Source organism: Cuculus canorus, chromosome 8, assembly GCF_017976375.1.
Source record: "Cuculus canorus isolate bCucCan1 chromosome 8, bCucCan1.pri, whole genome shotgun sequence".
NCBI lineage: Eukaryota > Metazoa > Chordata > Aves > Cuculiformes > Cuculidae > Cuculus > Cuculus canorus.
Window position 1 is genome coordinate 26,879,184 of NC_071408.1, and position 15,348 is coordinate 26,894,531.

Sequence of the window (15,348 nt, forward strand, 5' to 3'; positions counted from 1 at the left end):
GGGAGGAAGGCACCTACATCCAGGATCTGCCCTCATGACAAGACACCAATTGTCTCAAAGACCAACATGAGAAGGTAAAAGAGCTTTGACCTTGCATAGCAGAGGAGGGAGAGTGCAGTACTAATTTTGTACAACTTTCAGCAACCAGATGCTAGCAGCAAAATGGGAGGTACCTGAGGAAAGGCATGTGTCAATCCAGGCAGGGAAATGCACAAAAGCATTTACTGAGCCTGGGCAAGGAGTTTATGCATATGCCAAAAGCATGAATTATAGGGAGACAGTTTCCTAATTTGGGTGAGACCAAATTAGTGTGTCTAATTGGCAATAGACTAAGTCCTATCAAGCCCTGTTAAGCTAAAATTATGCTCATTTTCCTCCCAGCAACTTCAAAGCAACATCAAGTAGCAAGGGCACTTCTCTAATGGCCACAAAACTGTTTCCCCTGGTTAAAGAGAAAAGGTATGCGTGTAGGAAGGAAGCAGGGCAGCCTGTCATCCTCCTGGTAAGTATTTCAGGATGGTCAGTGCTGATCCCAGGACTAAAGCTGAAACAGGAACAAAAAAAGTGCAAGAAAAAAAACCCAAAACAAATAACCTTAAAAAACACAGAACAAGAGGGAGCCCTTGAGAACTGACTTCCACATCCTTGGCTCCCTCAGAAAACAGCAGTCTCCTTTGCTAGCGCTGTACCGACACCACCAGTGTTAAAAGCTCTTGTATGGATCACTTGCCCACCTCCTTTGAAAGCAGCAGCGCCAAGAGGGACAGGAGAGATCCATGCACAACACGATGGCAAAGGTTGTCTTGGCTAATTTGTCACCACACTAAAAGGAGGAGGCATGTCTTCAGGGCACTGTTTCGAGGAGAGCCTGGAGGAAAAGGGCCAGACTTGCTCTGTGATTTCCAGCATAAAACCTTCAACACTGAACTGTTTAAAATGTCTAAAACCAAAAGCCATCTTAAAAGGATCTTTCAGTTGTGTGCAAATCACAGGCCCTCATTCCTCAGCAGATCATCTGGGACCAAGTCCTTAAGGCCTTCTCCTCTGGGAAGTTCAGCCGGCCAGGCAGAGGACAGCCTGGTTGCCTAGTAGCTGTAGAGTGAGAGAGGGGTGTCCTCCATCATGTCATCCTAGAAGCAGAGAAGAGCGTGCTTTAATGAGATGTCTGCACGATGGCATACAGTCCCAGCCTGGAAGAGTGCTGTGCAGGCAGCACAGCCTTCTCATCCACACCGTCACAGTGTGGCCATCTGCCCAGCAATCCACCTAAATGCTGTCCCTGTGCAATTCCTGGATCTTTGGACTGTCACTCTCCCGTCTTGCTGCAACTTTTGGAGAGAAGAGGTGTATGCAGGAAGAGCCTGCCTGCTGCAGGGATGTGGAAAACTCCACTCAGCGTGAAAGAGCATCAGCTTGCTTCCTAGCTGCAGAAGGAAATCGGTACTGCTCCATCCCAGAAAGCGCAGTGAGACAGTTGCAGCTTCCCCAGAGCTAATCCAGCCTCTGAAACTCTCTTATCTTTTTATATCCCCAAAGGGTCAAACACAGACAAACAGAGAACCACCCCAGAACAGAACACAGAATCTGCTTTGTCACAGTCACAAAGCAAGTATGTCAGGATACAGGAGGAGAGGCTAGGAAGGTGTCATTTCAGGGCACGTTTGGATGGAGCTCCCCTTCCTCTCTCTATTTAACCTCTTAGCATTCCCCTGCAGAATGAGGGGAAGGCAGAGAGCTGCGTTAGTGGCCAGCCTTGAGACTTGCTGTCTTGATTCAAACCCTGGATGGAAGGAGAGGGACCTAAGAGGGAACAGGAGTTGTGATCAGAATTCTTGCTGCTGCAAATACCCAAAGTATTGCTAACGTAGAAGAGGAACTACAAAGCTGCCAGTAGCGAGCCAGACCACACGTCAGGCTGGGCTGAAGGCGTTACTCACCATAGGCAGGTCCTGCAGGCGTCGGAACTCCACGCGGCTGTTGTGCTGGCGATATCTCAAGAAGCCCACCAGGCCTAGGACGCCCACCACGACAATGAAGACGGAGATCACGGAGATTACCAAGGGATCAGCCCTTGTTGTATCAGCCAAAGGAGAACTGGGTAGCTCTGCAAGGATACCAAAGGAATGAGGCCAAAGGAGAGCTTTCAAGGGCTGGAGTAGCAAAGCCTTGTCTTTTCTGGTTCTGCTCAGTGCAGCCAAGAGGCAATCTGAGGTAGCCCTAACCCTTTGCGATGTTTTGTGAAAGTGGGGACAAAAGCAGGGTATTTACCTGGATTTTCATCATCGCCAACATCCAAGACAGAAGCTTTCTCGTGAATGGGCTCTAATGGCTGCTCCAGCGTAGATGTGCCGCCGGGGATGGCAGCTGTGCTGGTAGGTGTGGAGCTTGTCACAGGGGTTCCCACCGTCACAGTACTGGAGGTGGTAGCAGAGGACGTGCTCCCTACCGTGGAGATGGGAGCAGACGAGGTTCTGGGCTCCACGGAGCTCTCCTCTGTGGCACCCACAGGGCTTGTTCCTGGCCTCGTTTCAGGTCTTGCTGCTGTGGGTCGCATGGTCTGCCCATCAAAAGACCCCAGCTGAGAGCTGTTAGTTGTTGCTGCAAAATAGGAACAAGCAAGTATTTCAAAAGATAAACTGCAAGCACACCATTCCACGGGACTCGAGATAGAAGCAAGGCCGTAAGGCAGGCTGCTGGGACTATAGGAAAGCAGCTTATTCACAACCCTTTGGAAAACAAGCAGGTCCTATAGCGCAGCCACAGCTGAGCCACGGTATAAGCCCCAGTGCTTAGAAAGTCACATATACTAGGGCAATATCAGCCAACCTCAGCTAAGCCCACAAGCAGAGAAGCCTCAGAAGCACAGAGCTGGGGATCATCCCAGAGCATAAGGCTGGGAAAGGTCTTTCATCTCTCCTTATGGGGAGCACAAAGGGGATTGCCTAGGGACTGGATAGCAGCATCTCCTGAGGCCATGTCTGTGTGTCACAGAAACAGGACCCTGTGACACGAGGCATGGCAAAGAATGCAGCTGTGCATGAACAACATGCAAATCGATGGTCAATCAATACCTGCCTTGCATTAGGGCTGTGTGACAGCCTGGAATGCCCAAAGGTGGGGGAGCCTGGGATCACAGAACATACAGCCAGTTCCCATGCTGCCCAGAGGGATCGGAAGGTAAGGTAAGGAATCCCATGATTGCCCAGGGATGGATGGGTTGATGCTTGTGCCTGCCCACCTCCATGCTTTGTGATAAGGGAGGGGGCACTGCCCTGTTCTGCAGGCAGCAGGGAAGGCTTCTGTCGAGCCCCCAGCCCTGGTGCAGGAAGAGCCCAAGAGGGCAGCACTGCTGAAGCATGTTGTTTCAGATGAGAAATATAAAGGACTTCTCTGCACATGATCTATGTCCTCATCAGAAAGCAGCCAGCACAATTAATAGCACAATTAATGGGGTTTGCAAAGAGGATGCTGAATTAGCAGCGCCTCTATGAGTTAGTCCTACTGAACTGACCGTGCAATGGCTCATTCCCCTTTTCTCCCTCTCTCCAGCTCCCAAGAAAGTTCAGAAGTTTCCAGGTTGTGCACCCTGGGGTCAGGACTTTCTGCACAGGCAGTAAAGACAAACCCTCACCCAATACACTGTTGAGAGAAGGTGTGGGGGTTGCACTGTTGGCATCATCTTCTTCTTCAGTTGTGCTGGAAGGCTCCGTAACTTCGTGGTTGTGCTGGTTTTCTTCTAGAGTACTGGCAGTTGGGGTAGGGGAGGGGATTTCAGTGCCGCTGTTGAGTGAGAAGCTCACATTGTGGTGCTCATGCTGTGTAACTGTGACATTCCTAGGGCTGGCAGTGGCGGAAGCCTGCAGTCTCTCTGTCTCGCTGACTACCACGGGGGTGGTAGGGATGGAGGCATTCTCCATCTCTGTAGCGTTGTTGCCACTGGCATTGTGTGTTGAAGTAGTCAAATTTTTCTCCAGGATTGTCTCAGGAATGGCAGCAGTCACAGGACTGAAGTCAGAGGCTTCCTTTGGCTGATGCGAAGTTAGCACTGTGCTAAGAGAAGGCGATGGTGTCACTGAGATCTCTGCTGTCTTCTGTCCCTCTCCTATGGAACAGATTTAAGAAATGCTGAGAATTTTGTCAGAGAGCCCACACTGAGAGGAGAAACAGAGGAGGAGGCCAAGAATTGAACCTCTCCATCCCCTTAATTCCAGAACTAGCACAGGTTCACACCTGGGGAAGGGTTTCAAATAGCTCTTTTGTCCTCATGGCCTCTTGGACAGGAACCTGCTCTAGGGGACCTGTCTTTACCCTCCTCCCTCCCAAGCCTCATGCTCCTGTTCTGTGGGGCTGGCGTCACTAACCCCTCTAACCTGGAGCACCTCTTAAACCTTTTTTTTTTTAGAGTGTTTGTTTTGTTTTTTTTTAAAAGTAGCACCTAAGACCTGATTCTGTGAAAAACTTACCAAAGTCTTTCTTGGTGCATTGAGAAAGAGTCAGAAGTGGTGCAGAAAAAATACAGTGGGGAAAAAGCTGAGGTAGATGCCATGCCTGATAAGTGTAGAAAAGTAAAGTTTAAAAAGCCTGTGGCTGGCATGGGTAAAACTTTAATTGCTCATGATCTTAGAGTAGTGTGGGCTTGCCTGCTAGAGGGAAGGGTGAAATGGGTAGCAAGAATGTACTCCAGCTCACAGGGCTGGGGGTGTACTTCGTGAGCCGCCTCCATGAGCTATTTATGAACACATCGCCACCATAAAGTGCAACTGTTGTCATGGAAATGGGGAGCTACCCAGCCTCCCACTACAGCAAACTGGGAACGCTTCCTTAGTGGGAAACTGCAAGGAGCAAGGATCCCCCCGGATCCCCAGCGCGAGATGGCGTGGCAGCATGAGGAAGGAAACCACAAAGTCCTTACACTGCCCATTCATAAACACCGATCCTGTGAGGATTTTTTAGGCTGTCAACAGGAGGAAAACAGAGAAGTGTAGCCACATTAGGATGGACTCTCCAGACAATTTAAAAACATAGCACGGTCAATATTTAGACAATTTCTGTTCAAGTTTCTACCTAAGCCACCGAGGTGAGACAGGCCAACTGCAGAAAAAATAAAGGTACTGAAGAAAACCCATCTTCATGCCCACTCTCTCCACAGCATGGGCATCCAAGGCAGATGCTGTAACCAAGAAACATTCATCCACCAACAAAGCAGCGTACTCTCATACTCAGGCTTTGGGGAAATCTCAGCAGTTTTTAAAAGCTCTTCAGAAGGGACGCAGTTATCAGAGCTCTTCTCCAGCTACAGCACTTAACAGGCCCTAAAAAAAGACACAATACATCTCTCTCAAGAGACCTTCACAGTACCCAGGCCAGCTGGAGAATTCAAAACCTCGAAGCAGCCTGTCGGAGCTGTGCTTCCCCAGTCCGGGGCCCCAGTCCCAGGAGGGCTCCGGCAGGGGATGCACAAGCAGGAAGCACAGCCCCGCTCGGCACAGTTGGAGACCAAGCTCTCAAGAGGAGCCCCAGCTGGGGCAACTTAAACGTGAAGAGTGAAGGCGTGAGTGATGCTCCCTTTGGCCTTGCCTGGATCCAGCTGTCCATGGCCAGAATGAGCCTCTAAACAAAGCAAGCTGCTCTCTGAAATGGAGCTAAGACATAGGATATGCTTACAGCAGCACCTGGAAGGAAGAGAGCTCAGCACTGCGTTCGTCATGATCAGGCACCAAAGCTCACAGCTCCAGAACCTGTGCGGGGCATCGCTGAAGGATCCTGCTGGGCACTGGCAGATGCTTGCTCTGTAAACACCCAAATACCTGTTCCTACGCAGCAAAGGACACACACAGAGCTGCGCTGTCATCGTGAGGTAAACAGGAAAGGTGGTGGCCAGGTGCCTGGCCAGCGGGGAGCCTGGCTACGTGCTGTGTTGAATAGCTGGCCCGTGCCCAGGACAGCCTCCCACAGGGTGGCAAGCTGTGACTGGGGTCACGCAGAGGAAAGACTTGGGGAGAGCTGTCTTGCACAGAGGCCTGAGCAGCTCTGAAATGCTTGCGCTAGTTCCTGACTAGGAAAGGAAAGCCAGGGGGAAGGTGGATGAGCCCTGGGCGCTACGTGCTAAGGCACCTCCCTGCAGCGCCAGGAACTGGCATCCCTGCCAGGAGGGGCTGTGGGGCAAGAGGGTTTGTGGAGACAAGCAGCTCCCCCGACCTTGCCAGTACCCCGACCTTGCCAGTAAGGATGGGCTGCACACACAGCTCCCCGCTGTCTGTAAGAGGAAGAGCTGGTGGGAGTTGTGTTCCCCTAAGCTCTTCTCTCCGTAAGTAGCCACAGGACTCCTTCCCACAGAACTGCCTCGTGTTTATGACTTCCAAGGAAGCAGTGCCTGGGCGGACAGATGCTCCAGGAGGAACGTAGCAGGATCACTGCAGAAAGGCTTGTGCTGTAGCAGCAGTTGGCCTAGGTCTGGTTCACATACCGTGGCGTGTAAAACCTAGTCTGTAGAGAATTGCAGAAAAGATGTTAAAATTGGCAGGCATGGAGCAGGAAGGGGAACCACCAGGGCACCGCTCAGGCACCTTTGAGCAGGCAGGTGCTGATGGCACCTGGATTAGCAGGTCATCCAGCCCACACATCCCAGCACACCCAGCTCAGGAAACAAAGGACAGCCTGAAAAAAGGGAGAGCTTAAACTAGGGTAAGACAAAGACTCAAGCCATTAAGAGATGATGGTGGCAAGAGAGAGAACAAGGCAAGAGCCTTAAGAAACAGGCAAGGAAACAAAGGACAGTGACAGAAACAAAGGACAGAAACAAAATCCTGATCACTCAGGGAAAGACAGACTAAAGATCACTATCACTGCGGATCTCCTAAGGGGTAAGGACACATCCAAAGGCAGCATAGTCACCAAGCAAAGCACCTGAGGAAATACAGGATAGGTCCATCTCGGAGCCTGTGAGAATGTGGGTGTCAAGAGTGCCTTTTTCTTCGGTTTTGTTTTAAAATAAAAATACCACTGCAGGGTCTTGCATTAAGATTTGCCACATTGATGCTGCAATGCCACAACTGCCTTTCCCACAGTTTTATCACCAAAATGGGCAGCTACTGCAACCCAGTCCCACCCAGCTCAGTGCAAACCCTGTAGTGCAATGGCTTCTGCTGCGAAGCCCTGCAGCTGGCTGTGCTGGATGAGACCCAGCAAACCCTTCACCAGCTGTGATCCACCAGGGTCCAACCACTGCAGTTTGGTCTGGATCCTTGGTGCCCAGCGGGTCAGAAAATCCCCAGCTCCAGCGCTATCAATGCTGCTCCAGTCGCTGAGCGATGATGTTTTTAGCTGTTTACCAGTTACTTATAGAGACGCAGGTCAGAGCTCGTTACTCTGGCATCTTCCTGGAGGAGCTCTGTTTCCTGCACCACATGCCAGGAAGGCTGTGGCTGCATTGCCTAAGGCATCATCCTCATCAGGCTCCTGCAGACAAGAAGGAACCAGGCCCCTCTTGCCTCACATGGAAAGGCAAGGAGCTAGCACGGATGCTTCACCTTCTTTGGGATCCTCCAAGGCCTTCAAGACAGTTGCAATCACCCTTGGAACCATAACAAAGCAATTATGACTGTACTGCAAATGAAAAAGCAGGACCAGCTGCAAGCAAGAGCTCTGGTAATAACAGCATCTCTATTTCCCTGACGGGGAACCAAGAGTGGGTTTGCTTTCGTTTTGCAGAGCCTGCTAAAGCAGAACTGGCTGGCAGTTCCCTGGCACCAGCTCTGTTCTTGCCCCATGTCTGTGCTAACCACCAGGCTCAGCCCGCGCGTGGTGAGAACTAGCGATTTCAGATCACATCAGGGTAGGGCTGGTGGATCTAGAGCAGCAGCTCCCATCAGACAGTGCTGACTGCAGTGACCTCTGTCTGGGAAACAAGCGGGGGTGAAGGAAGAGAGTGGCCCCAAGGGAGGCGGGATGCAGCCAGCAGAGAAGCCCCTGCCTTGGACAAGGGTGGGAAATGCTCCCTTCTCCAAAAAGGAAGGGAGGGCTCTGAGCATCAGCCCCCATGACTTCTGCCCCTCTCCAGTGCCGTATGATGACACTAGGGGATCTCAAACCATCAACTTGAGCTCCCACCAGCTCCGGAGCAGACATGGTATAAATATGCCATAATGGAGAGGAGTGAAGGAAGCCAGCTCTGCAGGAGACGGCCATTCCTGCTTTGTGCTCCCTGCCCATGTTGCAGGGCTGGGGCCAAGCGAGGGGCTGCGGAAAGTTTGCACAATCAGCATAGAGCATGGCTGCTGTGTTGGGGCAGCCACACGGAGCAGAGGTGTCTCCATCCTCTGCCACAGCAGCCATCCCACCTTCTCAGAACCAAACAGGACAGAGAGATAGAGCAGAGCCCCAGCTGGACCACCCTGCAGACAAGCTCTTCCCAGAACCCTCCTGCACCCTCTTTCTTAGCCAGAAAGAGCAGCCTGAGCTCCCCAAGGATCAACATAAACCTAACTCCAATCCACGGGCTTTACCACCATTTCTAGAACCACTTATGGTGAGGTGTAGGAGAGCCATGTAAAGCAAGGAAGCTAGCAGCTGCCTGCCTGCCGGAGCGAGAGGGAGAGCAGGGCAGCGGGATGGAGGCTGCAGTCACCGCTGGAAGAGGCACACAGAGATCCAGGCGAGGGCTGAGCACAAACACGAGAAAGAATCCACCCAGGATTTCAGAAGAAGTGCCTGTGGGAGCAGGACTTCCTGGTGCAGATGTATCCTCCTGCGCAGGCTGTCACCGTCTGCAGATAGCACCTCACTTACATCGGCTCCGTACAGAACGCATGACAAACCACTACCCTGATTCATTGAAAAGGCACCCAAGCCCTTCTAAAATGCTATTTTTGTGCACTAACTGAATTCAATTTCCATTTAAGTGTAACAATTCAAGTCATGAACCCACTAAAATGCAAAATTAGTATAATGTTTAAAGAACTACAGCATAAGCCATAACCTATATGTATTTAAGCAATTATATTATATCCTCTTCTTTAGCAAAGTACTCCATTAAGTGTAGAAATTATCTTTTGTTGCCAGTTATTACATCTTTATGGTTACCAACCAACAGGAATTAAACAACATCTTCAAGGAAAAAGAGCTTGAGTAAAAGCAAAAAAACCCCATATAGTGGGATTTAAACCCAAGGCTCTTTATTTCATTGAAGAGCAGAACTGGAATAGCTGCTGATTAGATAAGATACCAGCTGAGCCTGACCTCTTCTCCTTAACTCAGAACTTGAAATAAAGAAAAAAAACAAGAGGAGAGATTTCCAGAGCTCTTCAAGCAGGTGCGAGAGGCACTCAGGGATGCTGCAGAGCAAACACCCTTATCACGATGAAGCAAGGCTCAGAGATGCAGTTCTGGTATGAAGGGCAACCACTCTGTAAACTCAGCTCCAGTTTGATCCCTTGCAGGACCTCAATGGAGGCAGGATGCCACTGGGCCAGTTTGCTGCAGGGCTCTCCCTGCCAGGGCTGATGCCAGGAGCATCCCCATCCCTGCAGAGAGTGGCTGAACTGGCTCCATCTGCCACAAGGAGTCTGGGCATGAGGTACAGAGACAGATCAGACCTCGCAGACTGCTCAGGGACCGTAGCAAAGCTCTGCTGCGGCACCAAGTTCAACACACCCCATGCGGCCCATGTGAGCTGAGCCGTGCCCTGTTGTGCAGGCAGCAAAACTGGGAGGGGGTAAACTGGGGATGCCGAGTGCCCAGTCCCTGGAAAGCGGCCAGAACAGGGACGCTGCACAGCATGGGCTGTGGTAAGGGACAGGAATAGAAACTGCATCTCCTGACTGAGAAGCTCCTTCCAGCCTGATAGGCAGGTGGCCACGAGCTGAGCACGAGACGGGGTTCAGATTAGATATGGGGTGCCAAGCAAGTGCAGTGCCAGGGAGGGACAGCCCAGCACCCAGCCTGCCCAGGCAGGCAGGAGGACACTTCCCCAGGGCATCTGCGGATGCCAGGCCTCAAGGTGGAATTCCTGGGGAGAGGAAAGGGGAGCCGTGAGTGTGCCAGTGCTACCACTTTGCTTGATGGCCCCATTGGGACCAGGACAACCAGCTGATGGTGGCATAGCAGAACTGCATAGAGCACGAGTTGTGAGAGCAGAGAGGAGCAACTCTGGAAACGCCATAAATGCCGAGCATAGGTTCTTCAGTGAAAAAGCCATAAAGCAGCATAGACATGCCCAGAGTATGCAGTGGTGCCGGAGCCCGAGCCGGGGGCAGCGCCAGCCCAAATGCCTGCCTGCAGGACGCAGCACCCCAGGGTGGCACACTCTGCCCAGGCCTGCCACGTGAGCCCTTCCCCACCCAGCCGGGGCGGGGAGAGATGCAAGAAACTGTGCTTTCCCACAGGTTTGCATGAAGCCTCATCACTGATGCTCCATTTAGAGGCAAGGAGGCGTATGCCAAATTCCCATGGCAGGGCAAAAGGGGAGAGTATGCTGCCTTGCTCAGCCACTGCTGTCACACCAGCCAGTTATTTTCCACTGGCTGCAGGCAGCTACAGAGCACCCTGCTTGGCAAGAAGGTGCCCAAGAGCCTCCTGCGTTGTTTGCTTTGTTCCTTGGTGGAGGGATTGAGCTGTAATAAAGATCCCTTTGCCCAAAAGCTGCTGGGGACATGTATGGCACCCAAGACCAGGGAAGTCTGCCTTTCTCTGGGGCTATGTAACCCCAATAACACACCAACAGCAGGGAGCTCTGGCATCAGCCAGCACTGGCCCTGCTTACCTTGGGAGTCACAGCTGCAGTGGAGGAAGCTCTCACATCATTAGGAGAAAATTAATTACCTAGTTGCCTTAATAGCAGCCCCATGTCAGCAGGGAGCCTGGTCTCCAGTGCTGCGTGGCATGAGTTGGGGGAAGTCCAGACACCAGGAAACCTGCCCAGCTCTGAGCAGCCCCAGGACCTTCCAGCTGCATGGCTGTTGGTTTCATGGGCTGTGAGGCTTGGAAGGCGCGTCCTACCCTGTGCAGCTGCGGTCTGGGTCATGCAGAGCAAGCGCCTGCCTTGGCCCTGCCCTGAGCAGCCCTGCAGGGCTCAGGATGTGACCCCAGACCCAAGCAGGGCTGAGCCTTATGAAAAGTGGGGTGGGGATGAAAGCACATGGCAACACTGCAAGGTGGCCCCTTGGAAACCCCTGTGGCAAAACTGCGTCTGCCCACCCAGAGGGTCTTGTTGGAAAGGAAGGAGAGAGAAGGGCCTCTATGCTCTGGACCATCCCTGCTCCTCTTTGCCCAGAGGGATGGGGCCAAGGGAGCTGAAGGAGGCGTGTGGTTTGCGCCCGCCCACCAGGTCAAGTTTTGGAAGAGCAGCAGGGAGCCAAGATCCACACTGCACCTGGGGCTGGGGCAAAAGCACGTGCAGAAATGGCATTAAAGACCAATGGCATGACATGATGGGGCTGGGCAGGGGCTGCAGGGTCGGTGGTTACCCTGCACAGCCAGAAATACCACCTTGAATTGTGGCTCAGTTGTGGGTGCAGGAGAGCTGGAGCCGTCCAGCCAGGGTGGGGTTCGGTCCATCCACTCCCCCTCTCCATAGGCAAACAAGGAGAAAAAAATCGTGGCAAATCAGCTGTGGGGCTCTGCAAACGGACACACTGCCCACCTGTGCACACGCCCCAGGTGCCAACAGACAGGGCTTTATGCCCTCGTGCTACTCCCAATCCCGCGCTGTCCCCTCTGTCTGTGAGGCAGCTCGAGGCGGGAGAGGGAGGCAGCAAAATGCCCAGACTAAAATTTCTCAGGGGTTTATTTGTAAGGCTAACGGTGCTGGAGGGAGTGGATTTCTGCGAGCAGTGAAGAAAGGCTGCATTGAGAGGCTGGGATGGGCAAAGCATGGGGGATGCAGCAGCCTGAGCCCCTCTGTGGCCCCACAGCAAACCTGGCCAGGGAGCAGAAGCAGACACCGCTGGACAGGGCGGGCAAAGGGGATCTGTGCCAGGAGCAGGGCTGAGACCAGATCACGGACCTGGGACAAGCCTGGTTTTGGATGGGTTTTTCTAGGGACTGATGATTTTGGGGCCAGTCTCTTGGAGAACCTTTCCCTTCCCCCATCACTGTCCTGCTAGGATTCTCTGGTGTTTCCTTGAGGATTGTTTGCCATGGGCATTTTTTATTGGTGGCATCTCTCCCATACCATGTATTTCCACAAAATATTTGCTCTCTCAGCTGTGGCTGGGATTAGCGGATCCAAAAGCCATGAGGATGAGGGTCAGGCCAGCTGCATAGGTGCCATTTCCTGAGGCTGTGAGGGGACTTTGGCATTGGGACACTAAGCATGAAAGATCCCAGAAAAATCCAGCGCAGCCTTAATTCTGCCATGTCTCAGCAATCTGAGTCAGCGCGAGGGCTTCTGCAAGCCAGCTGGGACAGGGGTTCCCGGGGGTACCCGGGAGTGCCAGGGGCTGGAAACACTGCGAGATGCGCGGCCAGCACAGCCCTGAGCTGCTCCTCCTGCTCTGGGCAATGGAAATCCTGAGTCGTTCCTCTGCCAGAGAGTCGAGTTGCTTTTCTGCCAGTGGCTGCTCACGTCCCCACACGCTGTCACAGCGCAGCCACCCTCGCGTGGGGAGCGCGGCGTCACCCAAGGCTTTGCCTGCACGAAGGGGGTTGGTTTTGCTCCTCCTCAAACCGAGCCAAACCGCATCCGGCACCCAGAACCTCAGCCTGAGCGCTGCTCCCGCAGCCGGGGCTCAGCCCCGCGGGCACCTACACGAGGTTTTTAGTTAGGGTTTTACCAGCCCAATTAGTTACTGGTAACCAAGATCCTGTGTGCCACCCCTCTCTTGCTGCCGTCACCGCGCTGGGATCCGACCCCGGTCTGGCTAAGGGTGATTTCTCAGTCGCAAAGAAAAGGAACCTCGTTTGCTTCCCAACCCCCTAGATGACAGCTCAGAGTTTGTCACTGCCGGGACCACGGGGGATGGCAGCAGCCCCCAGCTTGGGGCAGGCGGGAGGTGTCAGGGTTGTCAGTGGGGACACGTTGCTCGTGGAACGGTGCAAAACACAGCCTGGAAGAGGCTGCCCGGGGCTGGGCTCCATCTCCTGCTCCGTCCCGGACACCGGCATCGCCTCCTCTCCCGCAGCACGAGGGGATGTGAGCCCTGTGCCTGCGGGGAGGGCTTTGTTCAGGCTCCGCCGGGAGGGAAAGAGCCTTTCTGGGCACCCCAAGAGCCGCAGGGGGGGAGCCGGGGGGCTCGCAGGGCGGGATGCTGCTGGGGGAGATGCTCCGGGCTCGCTCCCGCGGCTCCCTTCGGGTTCCTCGCTGGCCCAGGGAGCTGAGCCCTGCCCGGCGAGCGCTACCTTCTATGGGCAAGCCCGGGGCTCGCCCGGTGCTCCCACCCCGAGCATCCCGGGGCCACCGGACCTGCGGCTGCTCCGACCGAGCTGCGGGGCCAGCCCGGGGCGCTGCTCCACGGAGGGTTCCAGCCCCGAGGAGGGCTCCCAGCCCTCTGCCGCCGGTCCCCATCCCCGAGGAGGGCTCCGAGCTCCCCCGCTCCCCGCTTCCAGCCCCGGGGAGGTCTCCCAGCCCCTCTCCACCGGTTTCCAGACCCCTTGCCCCCGGTTTCCATCCCGGGAGGGCTCCCAGCTCCTCTGCCCCCGGAGAAGCCCCCCGACGGCTGAGCCCCCCGAGGCCGCCGGGCCCCCCCGGTGCCGCCCCCCACGGCCCCGGTGCCGCCCGGTACCTGGCAGGGCGCAGAGGAGGCAGCAGGCGGCGGCGAGGCGGAGCAGGGTCCCCTCCATGCTGGGCCGATCCGCGCTGGCTCCGCCGGCGGCACCGGGGCGGGGCGGGGGGCGGGGGCTGCTTCACCCCCCGCGCTCCCGGCACCCCCCGCACCCCCGCAGGGCCAGGCCGGCACCAGTGCCCGGTACCGGGCATCCTTTGTCCGGTACCTGCACCCCCCGTTTGGTACCAGGCACCCCTCGTCCGATACTGGGCATCTCCAGTCTGGTACCGGGCACTCCCGGTTATGTACCTGACACCCCCAGTCCAGTACCCGGCATCCTTTGTCCGGTACCTGCACCCCTCGTCCAATACTGGGCATCCTCAATCCGGTACTGGGCACCCCTCTTCCGGTACTGGGCATCCCCTGTCTGGTAGCAGGCACGCCCGCTTCGATACCCAGCACCCTCAGTCCAGTACCCAGTACCCCCTGTCTGGTAACTGCACCCTTCGTCCGATACTGGGCATCCCCAGTCTGGTACCGAGCACCCCTCGCCCAGTACTGGGCACCCCCTGTCCAGTACCAGGCACCCCTCGTCCAATACTGGGCACCCCCTGTCCGGTACCGAGCACCCCCGGTTCAGTACTCGGCACCCCCAGTCCAGTACCAGGCAACCCCTATCTGGTACCAGGCACCCCCTGTCCAGTATCAGGCACCCCCCATCCAGTACCTGGCACCCCTGGTCCAGTACCGGGCATCCCCGTCCTGTACCCAGTACCCCCCATGCGGTATCGGGCAACCCCTGTCCGGTACCCGGTACCTCCGCTTCGGTACTTGGCAACCCCTGTGCTGTGCACAGCGGTCCCGGTCGGGTCTCTGGCTCCTGCAGTCCGGTTCGGCATCGCCCTCAGCATCACGTGTTGGACCCTGGCACCCCTGGTTCGGGCAGGCACTCATGGTCCAGACCCACACCAGCCCCAGCATCCTTGAACCAGTCACCAGAGTTGGGGCAGGGCACTCGTGGTCCGATCCCAGGCCGGCCCCAGCATCACCTGTTGTTCCCCGGCATCCCTGGTTTGGGCAGGCACTCATGGTTCAGTCTCACACTGGCCCCAGCATCCTCAGACCAGTCACCTCCAGTCTGGACAGGCACTCTTGTTCCAGTCCCACACTGGTCCTGAGACCCTTTGACCAGTCACCCCTAGTTCAGGCAGGTCACACCTGTGCTGGTCCTTCCCAGTCCCAGGCATCCCCAGTCCAATTCTGCACCATCCCGTCACCTCATGCTGGCCCAAGTCACTCTGGTGTAGGCCGTCCCCCAGTCTGGTCCCATGTAGCCCCTGGCACCTCCAGTTGAGCCTGGCACCCCCACTTCTGCCCCATAGAGCAATGGAGACAATGGCCAAGGCATCACTCTAGGGCCCCAACACGGTTTTGGGGCACCAGGGCCCATGGGCACAGCTCAGAGTGAGGCCACTCCAAGTGTCCCTGGATGCTGCTCTGGCCAAGGCTGAGATAGATGCTCAAGGTGCCATGGTTGTTTCTCCAGGGCATCCTGCAGCCTGTGGGCCACCCTCTGGCCCCAGGTCCCTCTCAGCCTCCTGGGGCCTGGTCAGCCTCATCCAGGCATTGTGAGGGCTGAGCCAGCACA

At 55.2% G+C, this 15,348-nt stretch overlaps 1 protein-coding gene across 3 annotated transcripts; it reads right to left on the reverse strand.

The window, feature by feature from the left end:
* Window positions 1-217: 217 nt before the first annotated feature.
* On the reverse strand, window positions 218-13,819 carry LOC128852925 (uncharacterized). 3 transcript variants are annotated; one of them, XM_054073425.1, is made up of 5 exons: window positions 13,719-13,819; window positions 3,632-4,102; window positions 2,269-2,598; window positions 1,938-2,104; window positions 218-1,130 (listed from the first exon to the last, which is right to left on the reverse strand). In XM_054073425.1, the coding sequence occupies exons 1-5, from the start codon at window positions 13,774-13,776 to the stop codon at window positions 1,086-1,088; spliced, it is 1,071 nt and encodes a 356-aa protein (XP_053929400.1). In that variant the 5' UTR covers window positions 13,777-13,819; the 3' UTR covers window positions 218-1,085. The 3 variants fall into 3 exon arrangements, with proteins under 3 accessions (XP_053929400.1, XP_053929398.1, XP_053929399.1); XM_054073423.1 differs by having other exon boundaries at window positions 3,512-4,102; XM_054073424.1 differs by lacking the exon at window positions 218-1,130 and adding an exon at window positions 1,137-1,800 and having other exon boundaries at window positions 3,512-4,102.
* Window positions 13,820-15,348: the final 1,529 nt, after the last annotated feature.